The sequence below is a fragment of the Xiphophorus hellerii genome, chromosome 10 (genome assembly GCF_003331165.1).
Source record: "Xiphophorus hellerii strain 12219 chromosome 10, Xiphophorus_hellerii-4.1, whole genome shotgun sequence".
NCBI lineage: Eukaryota > Metazoa > Chordata > Actinopteri > Cyprinodontiformes > Poeciliidae > Xiphophorus > Xiphophorus hellerii.
In genome coordinates this window covers 17,302,226-17,324,345 of record NC_045681.1, presented here as the reverse complement: position 1 = coordinate 17,324,345, position 22,120 = coordinate 17,302,226, and the positions used below count along the sequence as shown (strand labels likewise).

Genomic DNA, 22,120 nt, shown 5'->3' with positions numbered 1-22,120 from the left:
AACATAGATACTCGATTGTGCTATAAAATGGCACTACTGTATATAAAATACATACTACTATCCTTTTTGCCCCTTTAAAAAACTAAAAATCGTTTTATTTACATTCGTTCCTGTTCAAAAGATTAAACAAAGAATCCAGCTGTTTTATGTTTTTTCATCTTGTCTCTGATTGTTACACTTGTCCCAACCATGTTAAGAGCACAAAAATGTTTCCAAACTCATACGGCTGGTTGACCTAGCTCTTTTTAAATCAATATTAAGGAATTATTGACTTAAAACAAGCTCCTATGTCTTGCTGAAAAGTAACTCATATATTAGTGTTGTCTAATTTCTATCTGCACTAGGATCTAGACAAAAAAAAAAACAACAACTTGGTGAGATTTTGCGTTTTTGCAGTGCTCTTCCTCACCTGCATGGTGATGATGAGGATGTCCAGTGCGTACGGCTCCTCCGGCGTGGACAAGGACTTCCTCTGGCTCTGCAGTTTGGTCACCTGCATCCACCTCCCGCTGAACAGCGAGTGCTGGCTCTCCGTGTCGCGGATGGTCACGAGCAGCACGTTGCCGTGGCGATCCTTGATGGGCTCGTAGTGGACCCGGCCCAGGTTGTGCGTTCCGAGAAGGTTCTGTCCGTACGAATAAAGCAGATTAAACTACAGCTGCAGTTGTTTTTTTTTAAATCCTGCTGGTCCTGGATTTAAATGTCCTCACCTGCAGCTGGGCGGCAGCAGTGAGCATCTTATGGCGGGCCTGCAGTGTGGACGAAGAAGACATGGAGACAGACATGCTTTGTCTCAGCCATCGGACATCCTCCCACATACAGGACAGCTGCGGGGAAAACACAGGAGCAGGTCATTGTGCTGTGGGACTGCTAATTTAGGAGGAAATGATCGTCAGTTGGGACACTCTGTAAAGGCAGGAGACAAATACACTGCAAAAACATATAATCTTACCAAGTATTTTCGGTGTAAATATCTTAGTACACTTGAAATAAGACAAAACTTACTTAGAAGTAACTTTTCAGCAGGACAAAGGAGTTTATTTTAGGTTAATAATTGCATAGCATTGTGTTAAAAAAAAAAAAGAAGTACCAGCTCCACCGGCGGAATATTTCACTTAGAAAAAGGGAAAAATATCTTTTTTAAAGTGAAATAATCTTCCAGTCGAACTACTTTTCATCAATATTAAGAGATTATTGACTTAAAACAAGCTCCGACATCATGCTGAAAAGTTACTTGCAAGTTAGTTTTGTGTAATTTAAAGTGTACTAAGATATTTGCATTAAAAACTAGACCATAAATACTTGGCAGGTTTTTTTGTTTTGGCGCAGTGTGAAGTGTCTGGTAGCACAATGCCAAGCAGGAACGACATCAGCTGTGGTCTTAGAGAAGCAACTATTGCTGCCTTTCTAAGTGGGAACTGCCAAAACTGTCTGAAGTTCATCATCCTGCACAGCATATCAGTTAATCATCTCATACCGACTGCGGTTCGCATCCGCATTGGGATGTTTCCTCACGGTCTGTGGAATTTTCCTGCCACCTTGGCACAGTGGTGTGTCTGTACATCCCAGTGAGTGCAGTGAGACGGCATCATGCATATAAAATCCAAAATCTTTCTGGAAAAGTTTTTTGCTGACCTATAAATACGCATTCTTTAAGCCGAGCCTGAAGACTGAAATTTTCTGCATCTTATATGGACAATTTGGAGTTGTGCACGTTTCCTCCCTGCATGAAAATAAAACCAAGAAAATAAAAAAATAAAATAAAATATGGACAACCCTGGCCATAGTCTTCATGAGATTGTCTTAGAAAATATACAGAATGTCTTCAGTTCCCTTTGGGATCAATAAAGTATTTTTGAATGCGAAAGACTGATGGAGTCGCACTGAAAACCACAGAGTTATTCCAGCATCAGAAGTATGGACTCTTTTCATGAGAAGCACTTCTGTATCAAGTTCTTTTTTTTCCTTTTTTTTTTTTTTTAGCCTAGGAAGACATTTCTTTAGACTTGCTGCTTTTCATCCCATTTGTGATCAAGGGGGCGGGCGGCCATTGTTTTTACCATCTCTGCAGCCTGCTCGTTTCATGGACTTCCTTCAAACAATATTTTTCTCTGCCTTCCATGAAATGTTGTTCCAACTCAGTTATTCAGATTAAAGATGCTCTCAGAAACCTTTAGTCAAATTGCCATGCGAGTACTTCAGGCACTCCTTCGTTTCCCTTCCCCCCCTCCCCCTGTTGCTGTCAAAGCTTTAAAGCCCAGACGGCCGGCATTCATTCAGACTCGGGGCTCTGCGGCGCTCTGCGGGCTTCGGGGGAAAGTGGTAATTTTCCACGTCAGACTCAGAGCTGTAAAGCTGTAAATGTTGCTGTCTTCCCACTCAACACAAGCATTACAGCTGCAGTTGCTCTGTGGTTTTAATTGTTCAGCACATCTCTGAAAAGACTAAAGCACAATCTCCTGGAGCCTAACGGTAACGTTTGTCGAGCTTAAATCGTTGGCATTTTGTCCGGATTTGCGAGATGATGTCAGAGAATTAAGAAAAACTGAAGGAATAAGTCAGATCTTAGAAGCTTTCTGCTGAAATATGAAAGGATTAGATAGAATAGGGGTGAACAACAAGCAGAAGCAATGTTTCTGCTTTGAAAGGTTGACTTTAATAGACATAGAAGTGGCAATTGATGCGATAACCTCACTGTGAATAAAATATTAGCTGTATGAGTTTATTAAATGATTTATAAGAGAAAAGAAATGGAATATCGACTGTTATTAAAATTAAACCTGTCAGTAAATACTAGAGCTGAAACAATTAATCAGATTAATTGTTGTGAACTTATTATTTAAAATAATCGTCCACTAAATGTAGTAATCGATTAATCACTAGCTGGACCATGCAGATTCAAAAAATGCAATTTGCTCAAAATGTTACCATATTCAGAGCAGTGCTTAAGCCAAGCCTGCACCAAATATATAAACACGTTGCACCTTCGTCTATAAATATGTCTTACCCAAAACTCTTTGAACGGCATAGTTTTAGCTTCACCCTATGTCACTACATTCTAGGCAATAAAATGTTTATTTTCTTATTTAAAAAAGAAACATAGTTATTTTACTGTATTTCTAATATTGCAATATAGGCTTAAGTGGTTTTAAAAGAAAGATCTTCAGAAAGTGGCCATTTAAAAATATATATTTTTATCAATGGAAAAATTCATTACTAAAAGAAGTTAGTTGCAGCCATAATAAGTACAGTGTGTGCTAGAAAACAAGAAGGAAAATATTAAAATGGGTGAAAGATTTATTAAAAATAACCTGCAATATTCTAATACACATCTTAGCCCCTTGTAAACCAAATCCTGCGCGTCCCCTTCACCAGTCTGCATAAAGTAAGTAAAACCAACAAACGTCCATTCATTAGTTTGAAGTACTATTTCTGGAATCATTTAGGATGCAGTTTGAGCTTTTATGGTTGTGGAGTGAGTCGTCTCAGAGAGGGATGGTGCGACGCAGCCGCTTGGCCGTACCTTGGTGAACCAGAGGAAGTCCTGCATGAGCGAGCTGCTGTAGGAATCATCCACTTCCACGATGGGAATCTGCTCCTCGGCCGTCACTAGTAAGCTGTCCTTATAGTAGAAAACAGCAGCCAGGTATATCCCCCTGCACACAGCGTGGGACAGGTGTTGGATTTTTTTCGTTTCAGACCCTTCAGCTGTAGGTTTATATGGAAGAGGAATAGGGCCATTAATCTAAAAATTCTGACACTTTTTGTTGTCGTTGTTGTTAGTGACCCTAATCCTCTTCCATAGGTTCAGGCGTTATGGCTGTGTGAATCAAACCTTTTCAGTGTCTTCACAAACTTGTTCGAGGAGTTGAAGAGGTGTTTGAGGCTTCTGGAGACGGACTGCTTCCTGCTTGGGTTCTGCAGTTTCGACGAGTCTACAGAGAGAAACAGCAGACAAGTTTTTAAAACGTTCAGCCGGAACCGACTGAAGCGTGATGTCCAGGTAAATCCGGTCCAGTTGGCAGATGCTGTAAATGTTGAGGTGGGTTTTGGTTTCCGTGCGTAACTCGGGGTCAGGGGTTCGGTCACATTTCTCTCCCACGTTCAAGTTATCTCCTTCATTCCTCCTCCTATCTCTGTTCCCTCGGCGTCTCGCGCCCCCCTAACCCCGGCCGTCCCCCGGTCGGAGCGTTCAGGCGATGCCAATCTCCAGACCGCAGCGGCCTTTTTACTCCGGCTAATTACACGGCGCATAATTATCAGGCTGTAAACAAACGAGGAGCTTACAAACATGATGCCGTGCCTGAAGTGGCCGGCGGCCCGGCTGCCGACAGGAACCTGTTTAGCTCCGTCCCGCCACAGAGTGAAAACTATCTGTGGCAAGTAGAAACGCGCTTGTTGCGTTTAAGTCAAACTACCGGAACGGGTTCTCTGCTGGAAAGACGGGATTTATCCTCTGATTAAAGACAGAATTCCTGCTTCTATGGAATGTGCTGTAGCCTGAACTGCAGGAATGAATGGAAAATAATAAAGTACAGCTAATGAAGCAAACAGGAAATATTTTATTTATCGAGAGTTATCAAGAGTTGATAATGTTTTGTTTTTTTTAACCAAACCCTTGTTTCTAAGTTTGAAATGTAGACGAATCAAATCGATAACAGAATGATTCATATCCTGGGCATGTAAAAATCTATATTTTTATTCCTTTTCAGAAATATTTGCAAACTATTTTTCATTCGTATTTCAGAGCTTTCTTCAATAGTGAAGTTTAGACATTTTTATTTAACTTTAAGAACCATCAGTGCCAACCTACAGATGTCAAACAAACAGACTCCAACTAGTGAAAAAAGTAAAATGTAAATTCCTGGAAAGTAACAAGCATATTAACAGAAACCAAGTAAGATTTTGAGATTTAAAAATAACATGAACGTTTCTGTGAAGTAACCTGACTTCCAGGAAAGTGGCCTTTAATTTCCATGAAACTACTGTAGGTGTGTTTTCACACTATGGTCCTGTGTGGTCTGCTTTAATTGCACTCTAGTTTGATTAATCAGAATTTGATTTGTTTGGGGAGATGTGAATGCGAAGTCAAACTGCGATGAGAACCAAAAAAAAAAAACAAACTCTGTCTGGCACAAAAACCTAGGTTGCACGGTTCGAATTCAAATGTGATTGTCAAGCGCAGGGCATTCTGGGTAAATAGGGTTAGGGTTAGGGTTAGCAAAGCAAATGTGTGACGCTAACGCTAGCAGTGGAAATGGCTTGCGGTCTTTTGCCAAAGACCAAAGTAACATCCAACAACCGCTACAATCTGACACTACTCTACTTTTATTTACATTTCATGAAGAAGTTGTGCTCAGTGTCTTCTTATGAGGTTTTCGTGTCGTTTTCTTTGGCGGTTCTTGGAGCAGCGTCACCACAGGCGAGGAGACGAACAGATTTTTCAAAGGGGTTTATTTTTTTAAGTGGAAAAGTGAGCAACAGATGGGGAAATACTTTTAGATTTATTCTCCAATTTTAACAAAGCTACGCATAGGTTCCAGAAAAATAGCGCTTGAATGAAAAAACAAACAAACAGAAATGAATAAATAAAATATTCCAAAACAAGATTGAAACTGTTCAAATCATTTTAGCTTAGGTCAGACAGAAAAATTGAGAGGATCATAACTTATGAGGATAACTCATTTTTTCCGAAGTTCGAAACTCGAAGTTATTAAACATCGCTGAGTCATCGTGTAAATGACGGACTGAATTCTGCTCAAATGTTCTGAAAACATGACAGATTTGAATATCATTCTTTTGCTACTGGAAAATCTCAAGAGCAAAATTGCGTTCCCATTTCAGCCAGTGACTGTGCTGGTGTGCGTCTGTGAGCCGTGCGGCAGCACTGACCCCTCCTGCTGAACACACAGCTCTGATGTTTTACAGTCTTGGCTGAGCTGTGAACAGCAGCAGCATTCAGCAGCTGTAAACGGTCTGCTGGCGTGTGTGCGTGGGTGTGTGTGTGTGTGTGTGTCTGCAGCGCTGCAGGATAACACCGTCTGACAGCAGACTAATCTGACAACAACTCTGCGGCCGACTGCGGAGCGCTGCCTAATAAATAAAGAATCGAGCTCAGGTTGGAGCTGATTAATGAGACAACATATTTCCCGCCCCACCTCATCCCTTCGCCCGACAGCCCGAAATAAGAGCAGCTTCACCTCCGCCTCACACGGCTCTGACCTTTTTGTAACCAATTTTCTCTGATTGTAAACACCGAAGTGACAACAAGTCAAGCGAGCGCTTGGAGAGTGTAATCAGTGGAAAGGGAGGGGGCAGAGAAAAAAACCCCAAAAGAGTATTATGACTTATTCTGAGTTAAATTGCTAAGAAAAACCTGCAATCAAAACGAAATGGGTAAAATCACATTGAACAGCAAAAATATGTTCGATTGGTCTGATAGAAGAAAGCCTCAAGAGCCGCAGGACTAACGAGGACTTTCAACCGAATGAGCTGGATTTTCACCTCAGAAACTTGAACTGAGCTCAGATTACCGGGACATTTTACTGAGCAATGGAGGCTGCTGCGAACTGAGATACTTTCTAAAGAAAGAATTTCTATTTTAAGCAGCAAACCCGGTCCAAACCAGACCTTTCCTAGAGGCAGGAATGTGGTTGTCTGCTGTGTGAATGCTGTGGGGTCAGACTAGCTATCTCATTTCCATTAGTCTTTACTAAAATCATTGTCATTTTTGTGAATGAGAGAAGGTTTGTTGTAAATTTAGCCACTTTAAAACAAGTTTTGTGTGATTTTATCTAAATGGGACAGTGCGTATTAACGAACCGATTACACAGTTGTAAATATACCAGATTTAGCACAACGCAAATTTCCGTCCGCAGTCCCATAAAGCAAACAACAATAGATATAAGAGCAACATAAATACAATTTCATGAATAAAAATAAGAAATACAGTAAAAATAAATTAACAATAGACGTGATAAACTATTTTAAGAGGTCCACAGCAAAGTGCAAGCTTTTAAAAAAAAAGTTTACAAAGCATTATCTGTCATAATAATAATTGCTGAAACATAAAGTTTGTAAAAAGAAGAATTAAGGTTCAGCAGTTACAGTGATGATGGCTTTAAGCTTCCCCTTACAGGAGAAACAGGTGGAGCTCTCTGTAGCTGTCAATATTTCAACACCTTACATCCCTTTATTGATAAAGCATCCTGTGAAAAGGAAGATTTTCTAAATTGACCATCAAAGTCCCCCCTGAAAGGTGACCTGGTTCTATTGCTATGGTTTTTCATTAAATCTTTTAGGAATGGTGGGGCCTTACTCATAAAAGATGTAAAAATAAGAGTAATTTTTAAATAACTTTAAATTCTCAACACGTAAAAACAATATATATTTTTGTCTAAGGCAAATACGATAAACGGGAGGCAAATCGATGTAGATCAGCTGAGAACCGACTGAAGAAAAGCCAACCTAAAACCTGACTGTTTTAACCCAGCTGGGTCAGAAATGAACAAGATTAAAATAGTTCCTAAACTTTGCGTCTGATGTCGGCAGCGTTCGCTCAGGGCTGTTTTCTCTCCGACTCTGTTAAGGTGTTGACCAGGTGGGGGTCTGAGCCAGCGCACCGATGCCGGCGCTCTGCCAGATTAATGTGACGCTGTCTGAAAGCGATGGAAACACGTGCGCACACGTCATAAATTACCGCTGCCCGCTGCTGAACTGGCTCTTTGTGCCCACGCTAATTAATTTTACACATTTATTTTTGGCTCTCTGAGAGTAAACTGTGTAAATATACAGCCCACATGGGGGCGGTGGGTGTACATTACAGCTGCAAACACAGCTGGAATAATAACCAGGCCGGACCTCCACACCAACACGACGTTTAACGCCGAGTTAAACCTGCAGAACCGGTAATGCGCGGTGAAAATGACAATATGATTGCCTATAGTGCATACTGAAAATCAATGGAAACTGATTTCCTGCTTGATCTCCATGAAATTATGACAAGTTTTTTTTGCTGCTGGACGTTTACAGTATGTTGATGACAATTACTAGACAATCAAATTAGCTCCGAGTTTACTGGTCCAGCTACCTTCCAACTCCAATCCATGGTTGTGCGATACGATCAAGACTTAAAAAAGGAGATTTTGGGTCCAGGCATCTTAGTCCAGCTTCCCCATCAACATAATTTAACTCAAGCCAGGTGGGAATTCAACTCTGCGTGAAAAGTCTAATTTAACCTCTGAATGTTTAAGAATTGACTGCATTCAATATCAGCTTCAAAATCAATTTTACCTGATTAATATGAATAGTTTTTTTTTTCAAACTCACATTCCAGAGGTAGATTCACATGTAATCTAAATTTCTAAGCACATTTTAAGTGGTTGCAACTGTAAACGTAACCACATGAATCAGACACTATTCAACTGAGTTTGTTGCTAAACTCATAACCAGTCATTTTTATGTAAAAAATCTGAGTTTGAGCCTCATGTGTCTGGTGTAAACGTTACCTTACAGACCAAGGTTTGCTCAGTTTTACCACTCATGTCTTTATTGGCAATGGAAGTGTCTGCCAGACAAATAATTAGCGGCGATGTAAGCGTTGGTCAGATGCTTTTAGCGGCAATTTAAATGTCTTTCAGACATTGTTCTGAGCCTCGGGAAAACGCTGCTGTGGACCACAATGTCAGCAGCAATCATCTTGGGAAATAGCAGGAAAATAGAACTGAAAAGAACACAAATTTGTACATATTTGAGCATTTTTGAAATAAAATACACTCCTTACCCTTATTTGGTAACACTTCATTGGGAGGGGCGTGCATAAGACTGACATGACACTGACATAAACGTGACATAACACCTGTTATGAACATGAACGAGTCTTCGTGAATGGTTATGACTGTTGTCGTGAAGTGTCATTCGGTAAATAATGACACTTTTAATGCAAAGTTGTACTAAAAGTTGCATTAAAAGTTCATTAAAATGGCCAACTTTGCATTATTCTGTAAATCAACGCAAAGTTGTACTAAAACTTGCATTGAAAGTGCATTAAAAGTGTCATTATTTACAGAGTGACACTTCATGACAGTAATAACCATTCGCAAAGACTCCTTCATGTTCATAACATGTTCATGACACAATACCCACCCATTCAAATAATGTGTTAGCCCTTATTTTTCTAAGAATAAATACCAAATTGTCAATGCCATGAATGAACATCACAACGTTGAGATTCTCTCAAAGATACAAAGCTTTAATCGTTTTAACTGGTCCTGTTGTTGAGGACCAGCCCCCCCCCCCCATGCCGGTGCAGCAGCGTCACCTGGACTCACCTCCGCAGCAGTAGTGTGTGTGCGTTGCTCGGACCTGCTGCAGCAGACGCTCCATGGCCTCGATGTGGCCCCGCCTCCTGGGTTCACGGCCGTCGCTCTCCCTCCAGTCTGCAACCAGAGGCATGTGGTGAGACACTGATAAAGGCATCATTTGTGATGCCGTGGGGTCGGTTCACGCATCATTTCAGATAAGAATGCAGGAAAAAAAAAACAACAACTCAGTTTTCTGCGGAGGATGAATATCAGAGCAGATGCAGCCGTTTGTATCCTGAGTGGAGGGCTGCTAACATTCTCTACGATGGATCTTTCACAACAACGTGAAGAAGTGGTGTAGAAATTTAGATAGTAAGTCAAGGTTTCAAGCAAGGACAAAAACAGGTTATTTTTCAAATTAAGTACTTTTTAGAACATTTGAAACAGCCAAAGAATGTATAAAGCAAAAGATAATAAGCAGTGCCTACAAAAATCCGAATGCTCAAAAATTTAAAAAGAAAGAAAAATAATATCAGAGGACAATGTTACCTTCAAAAGTCTTTGGTGAGGACAAAGAATTAAATGATACAAGTTCAGCGACTGAATATGTGGAGCATTTTCCTGACCAGCAGGTAGGGAGGAATGAATCGAAAGAATTTGGCTTCTGTTGTACGCTTGCTGGTTCCAGTATACCTTTTATTGCAACTATTCCTTTGGGACAATAAGACAAAAAGAGAAATCTTCTTATGAAACTCGCTCTTCTCTTTACCTCATATTTTATTAGCTTGTTTAATTGAGCCAAATTTCTCAACTACTTGTTTTGTTGCTGTGTTTGTAATTTTGTTTGTTTTATCAAAAACAGCTCTCAAAGAAAGTACAAAGAAAGTCCCGATGAGGCTCAAAGGACTTCCTCTTATAAATTAAATAAATTAAATAAAGCCCAAATGTCCTTGGACAAATGATGGCATCTTTCAGATATCCTTCAATGTCTGCCAGACATATTCTGTGGTAATTCAGGCGTCTTTCGGATGCCTAAAGAAAACTCAGATGTCTTTCAGACGTGTTCTCTCCAGTGAGATATCAGACTTTTTTTTTCTTTCAAAATTTCAGTTGATTTACGTGGTACAAATTCACACCCAATCAAATCATTCATACAATTCAACAAATTCGACGTCTTTCCTTGATGGCAACAAATAAACGTCTTTCAGACGTCTTCAGATGAAAATATCATTCGGAGATTATTGTGGTGACTCACCCACGGCGAAAAATGAAACACTTTGAGATGTCTGTATCAGTACTGCAAATACAGAGCTGATGTCTCCGGACACAAAGTGTCTTTCAGACGTTTTCAGAAAACATTTTGGACTTTGTACCATTTCTAAGTTGCCTAGATGTTCTCATGACCAGCTCAGGTGTTTTAGTGGTGGACCAATTCATACTGTCTCCCAGACATCGTCAGCTATAACTCAGATGACTACAGATGTCTTTTACACGTCTTTAATTGTAATAAAAACATCTGTAAGATGTCTTCACTAATGTCTTTTAGACATACAAACAAATAAGCAGTTCCCTAAAGACTTCACCCGTTTTTCAGCCTATATCAAGACTTTCATCTACTGCAGTCTGAAAAGAAAAATGAATAACATAGCAAATAACGAAGCTTTTTGGACAGGACATTTTTCCAGATCACTTCAAGCAGTTAGAAACCTTCCTCAGAGGAACAGGACCGGACATTTGGGCCCGTGTTTCTTCGGTGACTTCTGAAGCAGAAAAACCGATCAACACGTCGGAGAGGAGAATATGCTGCTGGAATCTGCGAGGACTTGTTAATGGATGCGGGGCTCTCGTGTTTTCGCTCTGCTTATTTAAAAACACCCGCCCACACACTCTCTGCCCTCCGCCGCTGTTACAGACACACCGAGTGCAGACGCGCGCGCACGCTCAAGGCTGAAGTGCTCGCAAAAGAAAGGGAGTCGTGACGGAGAGCTGGAGCCGATGTTCCGACCCGGAGGACCTCGGAACAGAACAAGCGGCGCTGCTGACGCTGGTTTTCAGACGGAGAGCTCATTCGCCGTCCACCTGAACGGCTTTCTGAAATATCTACACCCAATCGGTTGTACACGACCACAGCTTTTCTGCATGTTTTCTAACTTTAAACGCACAAATACACTAAAATGAGAGATAGATTTGCCTTCAACATCGGAAGGAGACATCAACAATGATGTCAACGTAACAGTTTGCAATATGTTAAATACTCAAGCAGCCGACGATAATGATAAGTGCCACTTCAGAGATTTACATCGGTGTTTTGAAAGCCGCAGAGACGCAAACAGGAGAATAAAAGAGATACGGCATTCCTGTTTTTATCTAGCACCGGGGTTTTCAAAGCTCGATGTTCCATTCAAGCATGTTTCACTGATGGCTTTCCCTGCTCCAGCTATGCATAGCGCAACATAACATGATGCTTTAGCCGCTTTGTCATTTGCAGTTCTGACAGTATAAACCACCTTCTCCTGTGACCGCAGTTCACTTAGCCTCCTGTAAAAAAACCCCAAAAACTCCCCGGGTTTTTCATTTGCAGACAAAACAATGGCAGTGAAGCATCTTCAGATCCAGCCCATGAAGTTTACAACTTTTAATAGTCATGGTCACACTTCCTTCTTTTTATATTCTTACTTTACTTCCCCCAGACTCTGCCTCCTTACTCACTGTAGCTTTAGGTGCTAAAAGTCTTTCCATTTTATCTCTGGCAAAGGCTTGGTGAAGTTGGCAAAATGTTTGCTGTTGCTTTTTCTGGTTTATTTATTCCCCCCCCCCCCCTTCATGTCACGTCCCACCCTGAAGATCTCTGGCGACCCCAACGGAGGCAGTCGACCTCCCTGCACATTGAAAAGCTGATTCAGTGACGGAAACTTACTGGACGGAGCGGCGGATGGAGGCAGGGAGGAGGCAGTCGGACCCCAGCCCTTCATGTTGTACGCCGACACTCGCACGTAATAAAGCCGACCCTGAAACACAAAAACCGGCAGAGCAAACGAGGATTTTAGTTAGTGCTCTTAATAAGTTCTTCAGCCATGTTTTAAAAATAATGTTGCTACGCTGACAGTGTCTAGATGTGCGTCGATGTTAAGACTTGAGCCTCTGATAGTTTCTTGATAAAGGCAAGTTGTTGGTAACTTCAAATTGTACGTTATGAGTGGATCGAATTGGGCTTAAAATCTCTGTGTACAGTATCGAGAAACTTTAAAACAGGAATCCCAGTGGCAACATAGTCATATTTCGCTCATTGGTGCAGCGTGTTGAAACGGTGACCACGTATTGGCGTGATCTCATGTTTCGCCTGAAAACTGGATCAGACAGCAGGTGCCGAGTGTCCAACCGGCAGCAGTCCTGCAGCAGTTGTTGCGACGCTGCATTTCTTTGCGTTGCGGGAATATCTCCGGCGGCTTCGCTCAGCGTGTCCTGGCCGACTCCATTAAAATAGCAAACATAGTTAATGTGAGAGAGAGCAGAGGGAGGAGGGGAGGAGGATGCTGCCGTTACCGTGGAGAGGCTGCTGATGGTGCATTTGAGGCTCTGCAGATTATCCAGCACCATTTCACCGGCGAGCAGCGAGAAATCCTCCAGGCAGCTCCACTCCACTGCACACACACACACAGAGAAAAAGCACACATGCACACACACGCAGAGGTGGGGTTAATTACGCCAAAGGTGTTAGCAGCAAACTGCCTCTCTTTTCATTGCAGATCAATAGTTCCTCCTGAGGTGCTCAAATCATCATTAACCTTCTCATTGTTTGGCTGGAAGCCCGCAGCGCTCGTTGACTGTTACTTTCTGTCTCAGCTCAGTGGAGACGCTCAGCTGTGAAGCACATTTACCTCTGGATCTCACAGCAAGCATGTTTTTGCTCTGTAATGACCCAACAGTAAAGGAAACGTTACAGGACGTCTGTAGACAGCGGACTTAACCGGCAAACTAAGGAGAAGCTGGGAGTTTTGATCACACCAGGACTAAACTGGGAACTTCTAAACTACACACAGAGAGACAGAGAGAGAGAGTCTTTTATTCCTTAAAGGGACAGTGTCATGTAAAACTGATGTTTTTGAACTTTACACCATGTCATAATGTTATTCCCTCATCAAAAACATGCACAGATTGTTGCCTTGATTCTTGCATGCATATTTGAGAAATCCTTTAGTCTCCCATGAAACTATTCAGCTTTCCAAAATGCCTGGTTGGACCTAACATTGCCCTAAAAAAAAAAACTTAACAATGCTGTTTTATTTAGGCCACGTTTTCCTGAGCCATTTTGTTTTGTAGGTGAACTGAACAGATCTAGAGCTGAACATTGATTTCATATTTTTTGGAATATATTTGTCTTTGTTTTCTTGTGATCTTTCTAGGCTGTGTGTGTGTGTGTGTGTGTGTGTGTTTGTGTATTCACCTCTGTACTTGGTCACCACTGTGGAGTTTAGACTCTGCGGCTCCTGGAAGGTGACGGTCAGCGTGTTGCTGCTGCTCACGCTCAGTCGAACCATGCTGGGGGCCTCCGGGGCACCTGATGGGGGGCCAAAGAGACGCATCAGCTGCAGGGGAATTACTGTTTGAATAGGGGAGACATTAAGACAAAACAAACACCTTGATCTATGGCTGTCAGAACAGACAGCCATAGATCTATCTTGGCCTCTTTGAATCTTTGTTTGATTCAAAGAGGGTATTTGAATCCCATACTAAGCCATTTTCCAGGACTTCCTTCCTTTACCTCAGCAATAATGGCATTGTACTGTAGTTACCCCAGAGTGATGCGGGATAAACTAGCTTATGGTTTCGTTATCTCAAAAGTTTAATTTCCTGCACTACCAGAAAGCCAAAAAATTTCAACGGAAAAAAACCTTCACCTTGTCTGCTTTCAGAACTGGGCTTAAAACTCTCCTTTCTTTGCATTTATGAATAGAACGCATGTCATTGACATCCACTCTGTCTATGTGGTTAGACTGAATCATGCACATTCATGATTTGAGTTTGTTTTTTTTTCCCAGTAATATGGCGTAAGACAAATTTTTTATCGTGAATCACTGCTACATGAATAAACTCCCGCTCCTTGTCAAGTTCAACTCAAGCTCTGTCATTCAGGGAGAATACCTGAGCCGCGTCTTCGGGCGATGTCGGTGTTTTTGACTCACGTGCGTGCTGGAAGCCAGTCCTCATGCGCTTGTACAGCTTGCTCCTCCACTCCCACGCCCTCAGCTGCTTGTCTTTGTGGCAGGCCTCGAGCGACAGGCCGTCCCTCTGAGCCTGAGCCGCCAGGTCGGCCGCCCGCCTCTCGGCCTCCTCCACCAGGGCGCTCAGGTGGGCCTCACGACTCTCCACGCTCACAACTAAAACACACACACACACACACACGCACACCCACACACAAAACAGTTTTCAGTCATTTAGATCCAACACATCCTGTCTTTCATACTTTGTAACTTTGTTTTTCACCGTGCTCCATTTTGGTGTTAAAACTCCAGCTTTCAGGTGGTTTGAAATCAAAATTCTCTGAACGGTTCCGAAACATCTTGTTGGGTTTACATGTGGCGTAGGAGGAGCAGCACAGACAAAAGGCTGGCCACTGTGTCGAAAAAAAGCAGGAGTAAAATACGATTTGTGTTAAGCATGCGGATAAATTTACTGTTATCAAAATAATCTAAGTGTAATCGCAGAGTTATATCCAGAAAGTGTCTTATTGTCACAAACTGTAAGTCCGCTCCAATGTCTAATAACAGTATATATTGAAACAAACATGCATTTTGTAAAAAAAAAAAAAAAAAATCCACATCTTTGTATTAGTCTTACAATATCATGACTAAAATAAATATTCACTTGTTGATTTGAAGGCTTTTTTGTACATTTTAGTAATTTTCTTTTATTATTGTCTAAACCTACAAAATATGTAAGTCTGGAGCACAGCTACGAACAGAATTAGCCTGGACTCATATCCAAATATATGTACAGCCTCAATGGTTTTCTTATTTTGCATGTTACGTTGGCCCTAACGTCCCCCAACGCTGCTGTTTTCTGTGCATCAGGAACTCGTCACGCAGCAGTCGCCGCAACGAAGCATCTGGCTGAGCAGGAAGAAACACCTCCAAGCCTGCCGCTGGGAATGCGTGGGGGTTATGGCCGATGCCCATCCGTTTCCAAGTGCAGCCGAAAGAACTGTGTTTCAGGGTAGCTGCACATGTCATTCTCATCTTTATGGCAGACCACAGATGGTGGCGTGATCCCCAGCAGAGCGGTTTTGCAAGTTGGGCCTCAAAAAGAGCTTTTATTTTATCTCCCCTTAAAATTAAAAACGCAAAAATAAGTGTACATTTCATTAAGATTGTTTACCTTTTACCTGTTTTATTTAATATCTTAATGAAACAGAGAAAGTAATAAGGAGTTTTGCCTAGAAAAAATCTGTAAAAAGGCATTAATCCAAAACTTAAGAATCCAATCACACTTACCTCTAAAACATTTTGATGGGTTATTTGTTTTCTATTTTGTTGGATATGGATCTTTTTTTTTATGTATACAGCAGCGTCAAAGTCTGTTTTTGAATAAAAGTCAAACAAGCAAGCTTCTTGGTTGTTTTTAATAAATGACAAATACTTTGAGATCCAGCCAACATTTCCCATGCTAAGGAGATTTTGTCAGTGAAGATTATACCCTAAGAAACTTTTGCTTGTGCGGTTCTTGGTTTGTGGCAGGGGGGTGTGGGGGCACAAAATTATTTTCAGGGCCTCAAATGATCCTTGGGTTGTACTTTGGACACCCTTGCTGTGTTAGGCACTGAAACTGACTTTATGATGGATTAAAATCAGAGAAAAACATCCAGTTGCTTTGAAAATACAGAGGAACTAGTTTCTATGGTGATTTTCCGCTTATCCTGGGAGCATGAAAGAAAAGGAACCCAGGGCAACACTATGTGAAAAAATATAAAATAAATTTTATGAACTATGTGCGTCATAACTTGTTGGTGGCCAAACATGCCAATTTTTATGTGTCTACATATGTTTTTTTTGTGTGTAGAGGCTCTAACAAAAACGTTCAGGTCCAGTTTGGAAAGTTTTGGATAATTCCAGGCTGAAATAAAGTAGAAGTGAATTGAAATTTGAGTGAGAGCATTTTTTGGACAGATTTGACAGAAAACTGTAGCCCTTTAATATTGCTAGACAGAATGGATGAAAGTATATAGAAATGGATTTTGATGTTTAAGCTGTTCATGCGGAGATGAAACTGTTGCCATGAAATTAGTTTTAATCCTAAAGTTTTGAAGTATTTAACAAGGTGAAGTCACAACTCTTAAGATCAACATCCTGTTGGGGAAAAAAGAAGCAATAATCAACTTTAAATTGTGAATGTGTAAGAATTGTGTAATCAAAAGGCCATTTCAGTCATTTTAACTCCAACTTTCGAAAGTTCACAGCTATGGACCACCAAGCAGGATCGTTTTTATTCACACGTCTTGTAGTAAAACCCCATTGTGCCTGAAGGGAACGTTTTTGTTTATTACGTTGTTGTCGATTTTGTAAACGCTGCTCACTGCAAACATTTATAGCATAGCATTCTTGATCAATTCCACACATTTGATGATAACAGATATCAATTTTAAGCTTAATCCAAGATTAAGTTTGACCTGACCCCAAAGTCTCTGCAGAAGCACAGTCTTCTGTGGAAACTCATAGCATCTCACACACACACAGTTCTGTTTTTGTGTCTTCTGGGGACTTTATATTGACTTCCATTAATGTTCTACAGCATAACCCTTACACCATCCCTAACCATCACATACCTAGCTCTAAGCCTAAAAAACACATACCTAACCCCTAACCCAAAAACAGCATTTCCCCTCATGGGGACCATGAAATGTCCCCACAAGAAACACTGGTCTTCACAACCCCACAATGTAGACAGAAATAGGTCCCCACAAAGATACAAAAACCTGATTTGCACACACACACACACTTAGAGCACCATCTCCCCCCACCTGGCCGATTTTACTTGGCACTTGAGGAATGACACAAACAGAGCCGGCGGCCCCCGGAGGCAGAACAGCGGCTCTGTTTGTTTACAGGGATGGGATTGTACCACCATGTGCGGGGCGAAGCCCTGGCTCCAGGGCTCCAGCGGACCCCCGCCTCATACCTCCCCTTCGGCACAATAAATCACTTAGCTGTAATTGCTGCAGCGTTACACGCATCACTGGAAAAGTTCAACCATTAAACAACAAGCGCTGTTAGAGCTGTTCGGCGGGAGGCCGCGCGGTGTAAAGTGGCCAATGTTTCTGTAGCGCTGACAGCAAGAAGGCAAGAACCACCTGTCTGCAGAGGACAATGGGAAGACTGATGGAAGGGATGGAATAAGAGGAGGGAGGATTCAGACTGAATCGGCTGATGCAGACCTTCAACAAGCGTCTCTGTATCTGATTAGATCAAGGAAATCTAGCTCACTCCTCTACAATAGTTGAGGTTTATGTGGTAGATGAATTTGAATCTGTTTTTCGTTCTCCGGAAGAATCCTGGAGTCTGCTACAACCATCTGATCGCAACGTTCTGGGCTGCAGAAAGACCTGAAGGACCTCCTCCTGCTAACTATTGTTGTTTGGTTCTCCTAGGGTTGTCCTATGATTCTAATTATACCAGATCTAGAGCTTAGGTGATTTTAGGATTAAGGCTGAAATTTATTTACATTGGAAGTTAGAACTCAACACAAACAGCAGCTCCAAAAACCAGCGGCTTATTTTGGCTGTGCTCAGAGAACAGACTAACTGCAATTAACAATGTGAGTTGGATTTTTTAAGCTTTCAAGCAACGCTACATGTTCATTGAGAAATGCAGCACAAACTGTGTTTGTGACTGATTATCTGCCAAAGGTGAAAAAAAACCCCAACAACAATCTAAACAAAACAAAAACAAGTTATTACTTCAAGTCTCATTACATTTTTAGATCCTGATACATTTGGGTCCCTAGATACTTGTGGTCTTTTATTGTAGCAAACCCAGAGAAAAGCTACCAGTTCTCACAGATATACTGTATGTGTTTTTGACAGTTTCTTCAGGTCTTATAAATACAGTCAACATGTTTCTGCTTCCCAGTTAATATTTCCTTCTACAGGTTTAGAGCAGAGGCAGGTCCAGCTAACATCTCTGAACCAAAATTAACAAAAGGAACAATTTGTCACTTTTGGTCCAGAACAAGCAGAAAGTTCAACTAATGTCTCTACTCTGAGTCAAATCTGAGTCAAGCGGCAGGTTTTACCAATGTCTCTCTCTGAAGTTGGTCCAGGAAAAGGTGCAACTAGCACCTCTAAACTATAAACAAGAGCAGAAGGTCTAGCCACCACTTCTGATTCAAGACCAGCAGCAGGTGCGGGCTACTCACAGTGTGGACTCTCCTTCCCGCCAGCCTTTAGCAGCAGCTTGGCAATGGGTGTGTTGTTGGTCATGATGGCAATGTCGAGCGGCGTCAGGCCCTGGCTGTTGGGCGTGTTCAGGTCCAGCTCCTCAGCAGAAAACTGGTAGAGTAGAATCTGCACGGTGTCCAGATCCTGCTGCTCCACGGCCTCGAAGATGCAGTCGCTGCCCTGCATCGTCTGAAAGGAGCATCATGGTTACTCGAGTTTAAGATGCTGTTTCCCTCCTGTAAAATATGATCTGAAGTTGATCAGGCTTCCTGAAGGCCTTCAAAAAACTTTCCTGCAGAGCTCCTCGGTTCAACAGACGCGCATTTTCAAAGGAACATTTGCTTGTGAACACACTTTACTCTGTGACCTGTGAGTCATTCAGACATTTTAAAGACTGCATGTCTCTTTGAAACTCGTTACGGCCCTAAGAATAGGAACTAACAATCTCAGACACAAGAATGTTTGGAGCAAAGGTGGGAAAATGTGTAAAGTGGAGGCAGATAAAGTCTTACTTCTGCAGATAGACTGATTTTCAGTATCTCTTTTCAATGGACTGCAGCTACACAAGACTAAAAAGTCAGGGAAGAAAACCACAGCAGGATGCTTTGAGGATGTTCGGAGCAGTTGATTTAACTTGGAGGATGAAAACTAATATTACACGAAAAGATCTCTTGCAGAACTTCCTGACTCTGGCTGAATGTTTTGGGATCCTCGTCGTCTTTCAGGATGCAGGTGTGACGGTGTTCGACATTAAGGGTCTGAACAGGGAGTGTTAAATGTCAGTGAAGCGCCGCGTATTGATCGGCTGCTCCCCTCTTCATCTGTCTGAGTCTTTCCTTTCATGTCTGCTGTTGTGGCTGGTCTGTAAATGTCAGTAGGCTGGCAGAAAATTCTGGAAGGCTTTCAACGCCCACACACACGCTCGCGTGTGCACCGCAGCGTGATCCATCTCACTTGATGAGTCTAAGTGACCAAATGTTTCGTAGGGCAACGGGAAGGACATGGTGAAGGAAGCTGAGACAAAAAGCTAAGCTGTTTCAGAGGCGGACAGAGCGCCACTGAGCATGGCACCGCGCCTCTATGCAGCGGCAACGGTAGGTTTCAACCTTCCCAAAGCCCAAGGCAGTGGCTCAAAGATCCAGTTATCGTCGCAGAGTTGGCACTCTGCAGACATCACCGTTAACAGGATCAGCGAAGCAGCGAACGAGACGGTTATTGATCCATCGGTCTGAGAGCCGAGCGGAGCTGCAGCTTTCCAGGGTTCTCCTCCGACATCGATGTTGTCGAAACTCCTCAGAAAGTGGTTCAACATTCCACTGAACTTAAAGGAAATTACTTCAACAATTATTTGTAAAAGATTTGGAGAACGTGACATTCCAAAGTCTTGTAACTGTTTGTACGCGTCGTCCGTCCATCAATTTTGCAATCAAAATCCCTGATTTTGTGACGCTAATTTACAGATCGATCAAGGACAATAATTTGACATCGGTTAAGACTAAAGTGGCAGTGTTGTGGAAGTTAGATATTCTGCAACCTGTATATTGAAGTTTGTGGCCATTTCTGTGAAAAATTAGCAATAAACTCAAACCTGCACTGCAAAAAAGTGTTGAATAAACACTGTGAGCTTTAAATAAATTAGATTTTCTTTACTGTTTAGATTGTAATAACCTGGAGAGAATATGGTCAAAAGCTTTTGCAGTGATGAGTGTTGCGTTTGAATAATTCAAACTCTGTCATATTACTGAACAAAGTGAATATTCCCAGTGTTGACGTCACCTTTATTGCCTTACCTTTTTATTCCTACTGAATCATGCAAAGCAATGATTGTAGGGACTGAAAATGTAAAACAAACTGATGTTCATGTGTTTATCGATTGATAGGACACATAGCCGCTTTCAACATCGTCTCTGCTGAACTCACCGAAGCTTTCCGGAGGCGGTCCGTTTTTCCAAAGAAGTAGGCATCTTCAAAGGAGGAGGTGCTTCCCCGCAGCTTTTCCGACAGGTTCCTGTAGAGGCGCTTGGCGGCGCTCGGTGACGTTGGCCCACCGGGACACTTCCTAGTCTGGGACAACTGCAGGTTCTGCATCTGTTGGGTCATAACGCCTGGGAGATGTCTGCAAAAGGAGGGATGTAGAGAAGTTCAATGCCTCTGGTGAATAAAATGAGTGTAGACATCGCATGCTATAAGGATCAGCTTATTAAAGAAGAAAAGAAGGGTCAAAATTAGCTATATAATAAGCTAGCATTGTTGGGTAACATTAACATAATCCAAAAAGTAGGGTAAATAGTTCTTAGGTCAAAATTAGTTAACAGGGCTAATGCTTACTAAAGTGATATAATAATTGTTTATGCTGAGAAACATGCTGTTATTATCAGGTTTGGTTAAACAACAAATACCTGAAACAATAGCTCAGTTAAAAACATTACAGCTAGTGTGTAATTTTAAACAAATACCATCAGTCAGTAATATAAAAACAAAGATTTGTTTTAGTTCCTCTCGAGGTTATCCCTCGGAAGCCCTGACCTTATGGTCCTCGACAAAATCAAAACAAAACACGGGAAAGATATCAAACAAGAAGGACAAAAAATTGTCATGGCAATGCCATGTCAAGAATGCTTTTAAGACCTAAATGCTGGGCCTGCAGTGACAAAGCTGGGAAAAATATGCTCTGTGTGACAAAATATTTCTAACACACATTGGTGCTTTGAAATGTGAAAACATGGCAATTATGAGTTTCTTTGAAATGTGACTTTAAAAGGACTAAAGTATTTTTGTTTAATCACAGTGTTACTGATTGAGGTTGCAGCTCCTTCCTCTCCACGAAGGTCAGATGTTCAAGCCGCTTCTCCACATGAACCCGCTGACCTTTGAGGTTCTGACAGAAAAGGCCTGACCTCTCCTGAGAAGCCGCACGGCTTCTGCTTCCAGTAACCTGCAGCTTTAAGGCCCTGCACCGGCGGAGTCCAACAACACAATCAACATGAGTGACCTTTCAACTGACATTGCTGCCCTTTCTACAGACAAATGTTTGCTTCTCCTTTTTTTTAATCCACATTTAACTTTTTGCAAAACAGGATCTAAGACCAGTCTGTCGGTCTGTGACTGCCTCCAGTCGGGATAAAGACGGGAAGATTTTCTAAGCTCTTCATCGTCAAATTACATATGGCAGCTGGGAAATTATTTACAGACAGGATCTTTATTTAATCTGGTTTGTGTTTGACTTGTGTTACACCTCACCACAGTGACGAGTTAGTTGTGTGAGCTGTGACTAAAAATGAGAACATTTATGCAGCATTTAGGGTTAATCAAACTGCTAGATGTTCTGCATCATGAAGACCAAGAGACACAACAGACAGGGTTCTGGATAAAGTGCAAAACTATGGAT

The 22,120-nt window shown here is 41.7% G+C and overlaps 1 protein-coding gene across 4 annotated transcripts in view; it reads right to left on the bottom strand.

Annotated features, from left to right (window-relative positions):
• The window catches only part of ankfn1a (ankyrin repeat and fibronectin type III domain containing 1a), an 83,019-nt gene that overhangs the window by 12,209 nt on the left and 48,690 nt on the right, over nt 1-22,120 (bottom strand). For all 4 annotated transcript variants that reach the window (XM_032574782.1, XM_032574781.1, XM_032574780.1 and 1 more), the window contains 11 exons: nt 20,653-20,848; nt 18,711-18,921; nt 14,486-14,680; nt 13,747-13,860; nt 12,846-12,943; nt 12,220-12,310; nt 9,330-9,437; nt 3,836-3,935; nt 3,524-3,656; nt 711-827; nt 410-625 (listed from right to left, as the gene is read on the bottom strand). In XM_032574782.1, the coding sequence (XP_032430673.1) occupies nt 410-625; nt 711-827; nt 3,524-3,656; nt 3,836-3,935; nt 9,330-9,437; nt 12,220-12,310; nt 12,846-12,943; nt 13,747-13,860; nt 14,486-14,680; nt 18,711-18,921; nt 20,653-20,848 (1,579 nt within the window). The remainder of the gene's footprint in view (nt 1-409; nt 626-710; nt 828-3,523; nt 3,657-3,835; nt 3,936-9,329; nt 9,438-12,219; nt 12,311-12,845; nt 12,944-13,746; nt 13,861-14,485; nt 14,681-18,710; nt 18,922-20,652; nt 20,849-22,120) is intronic.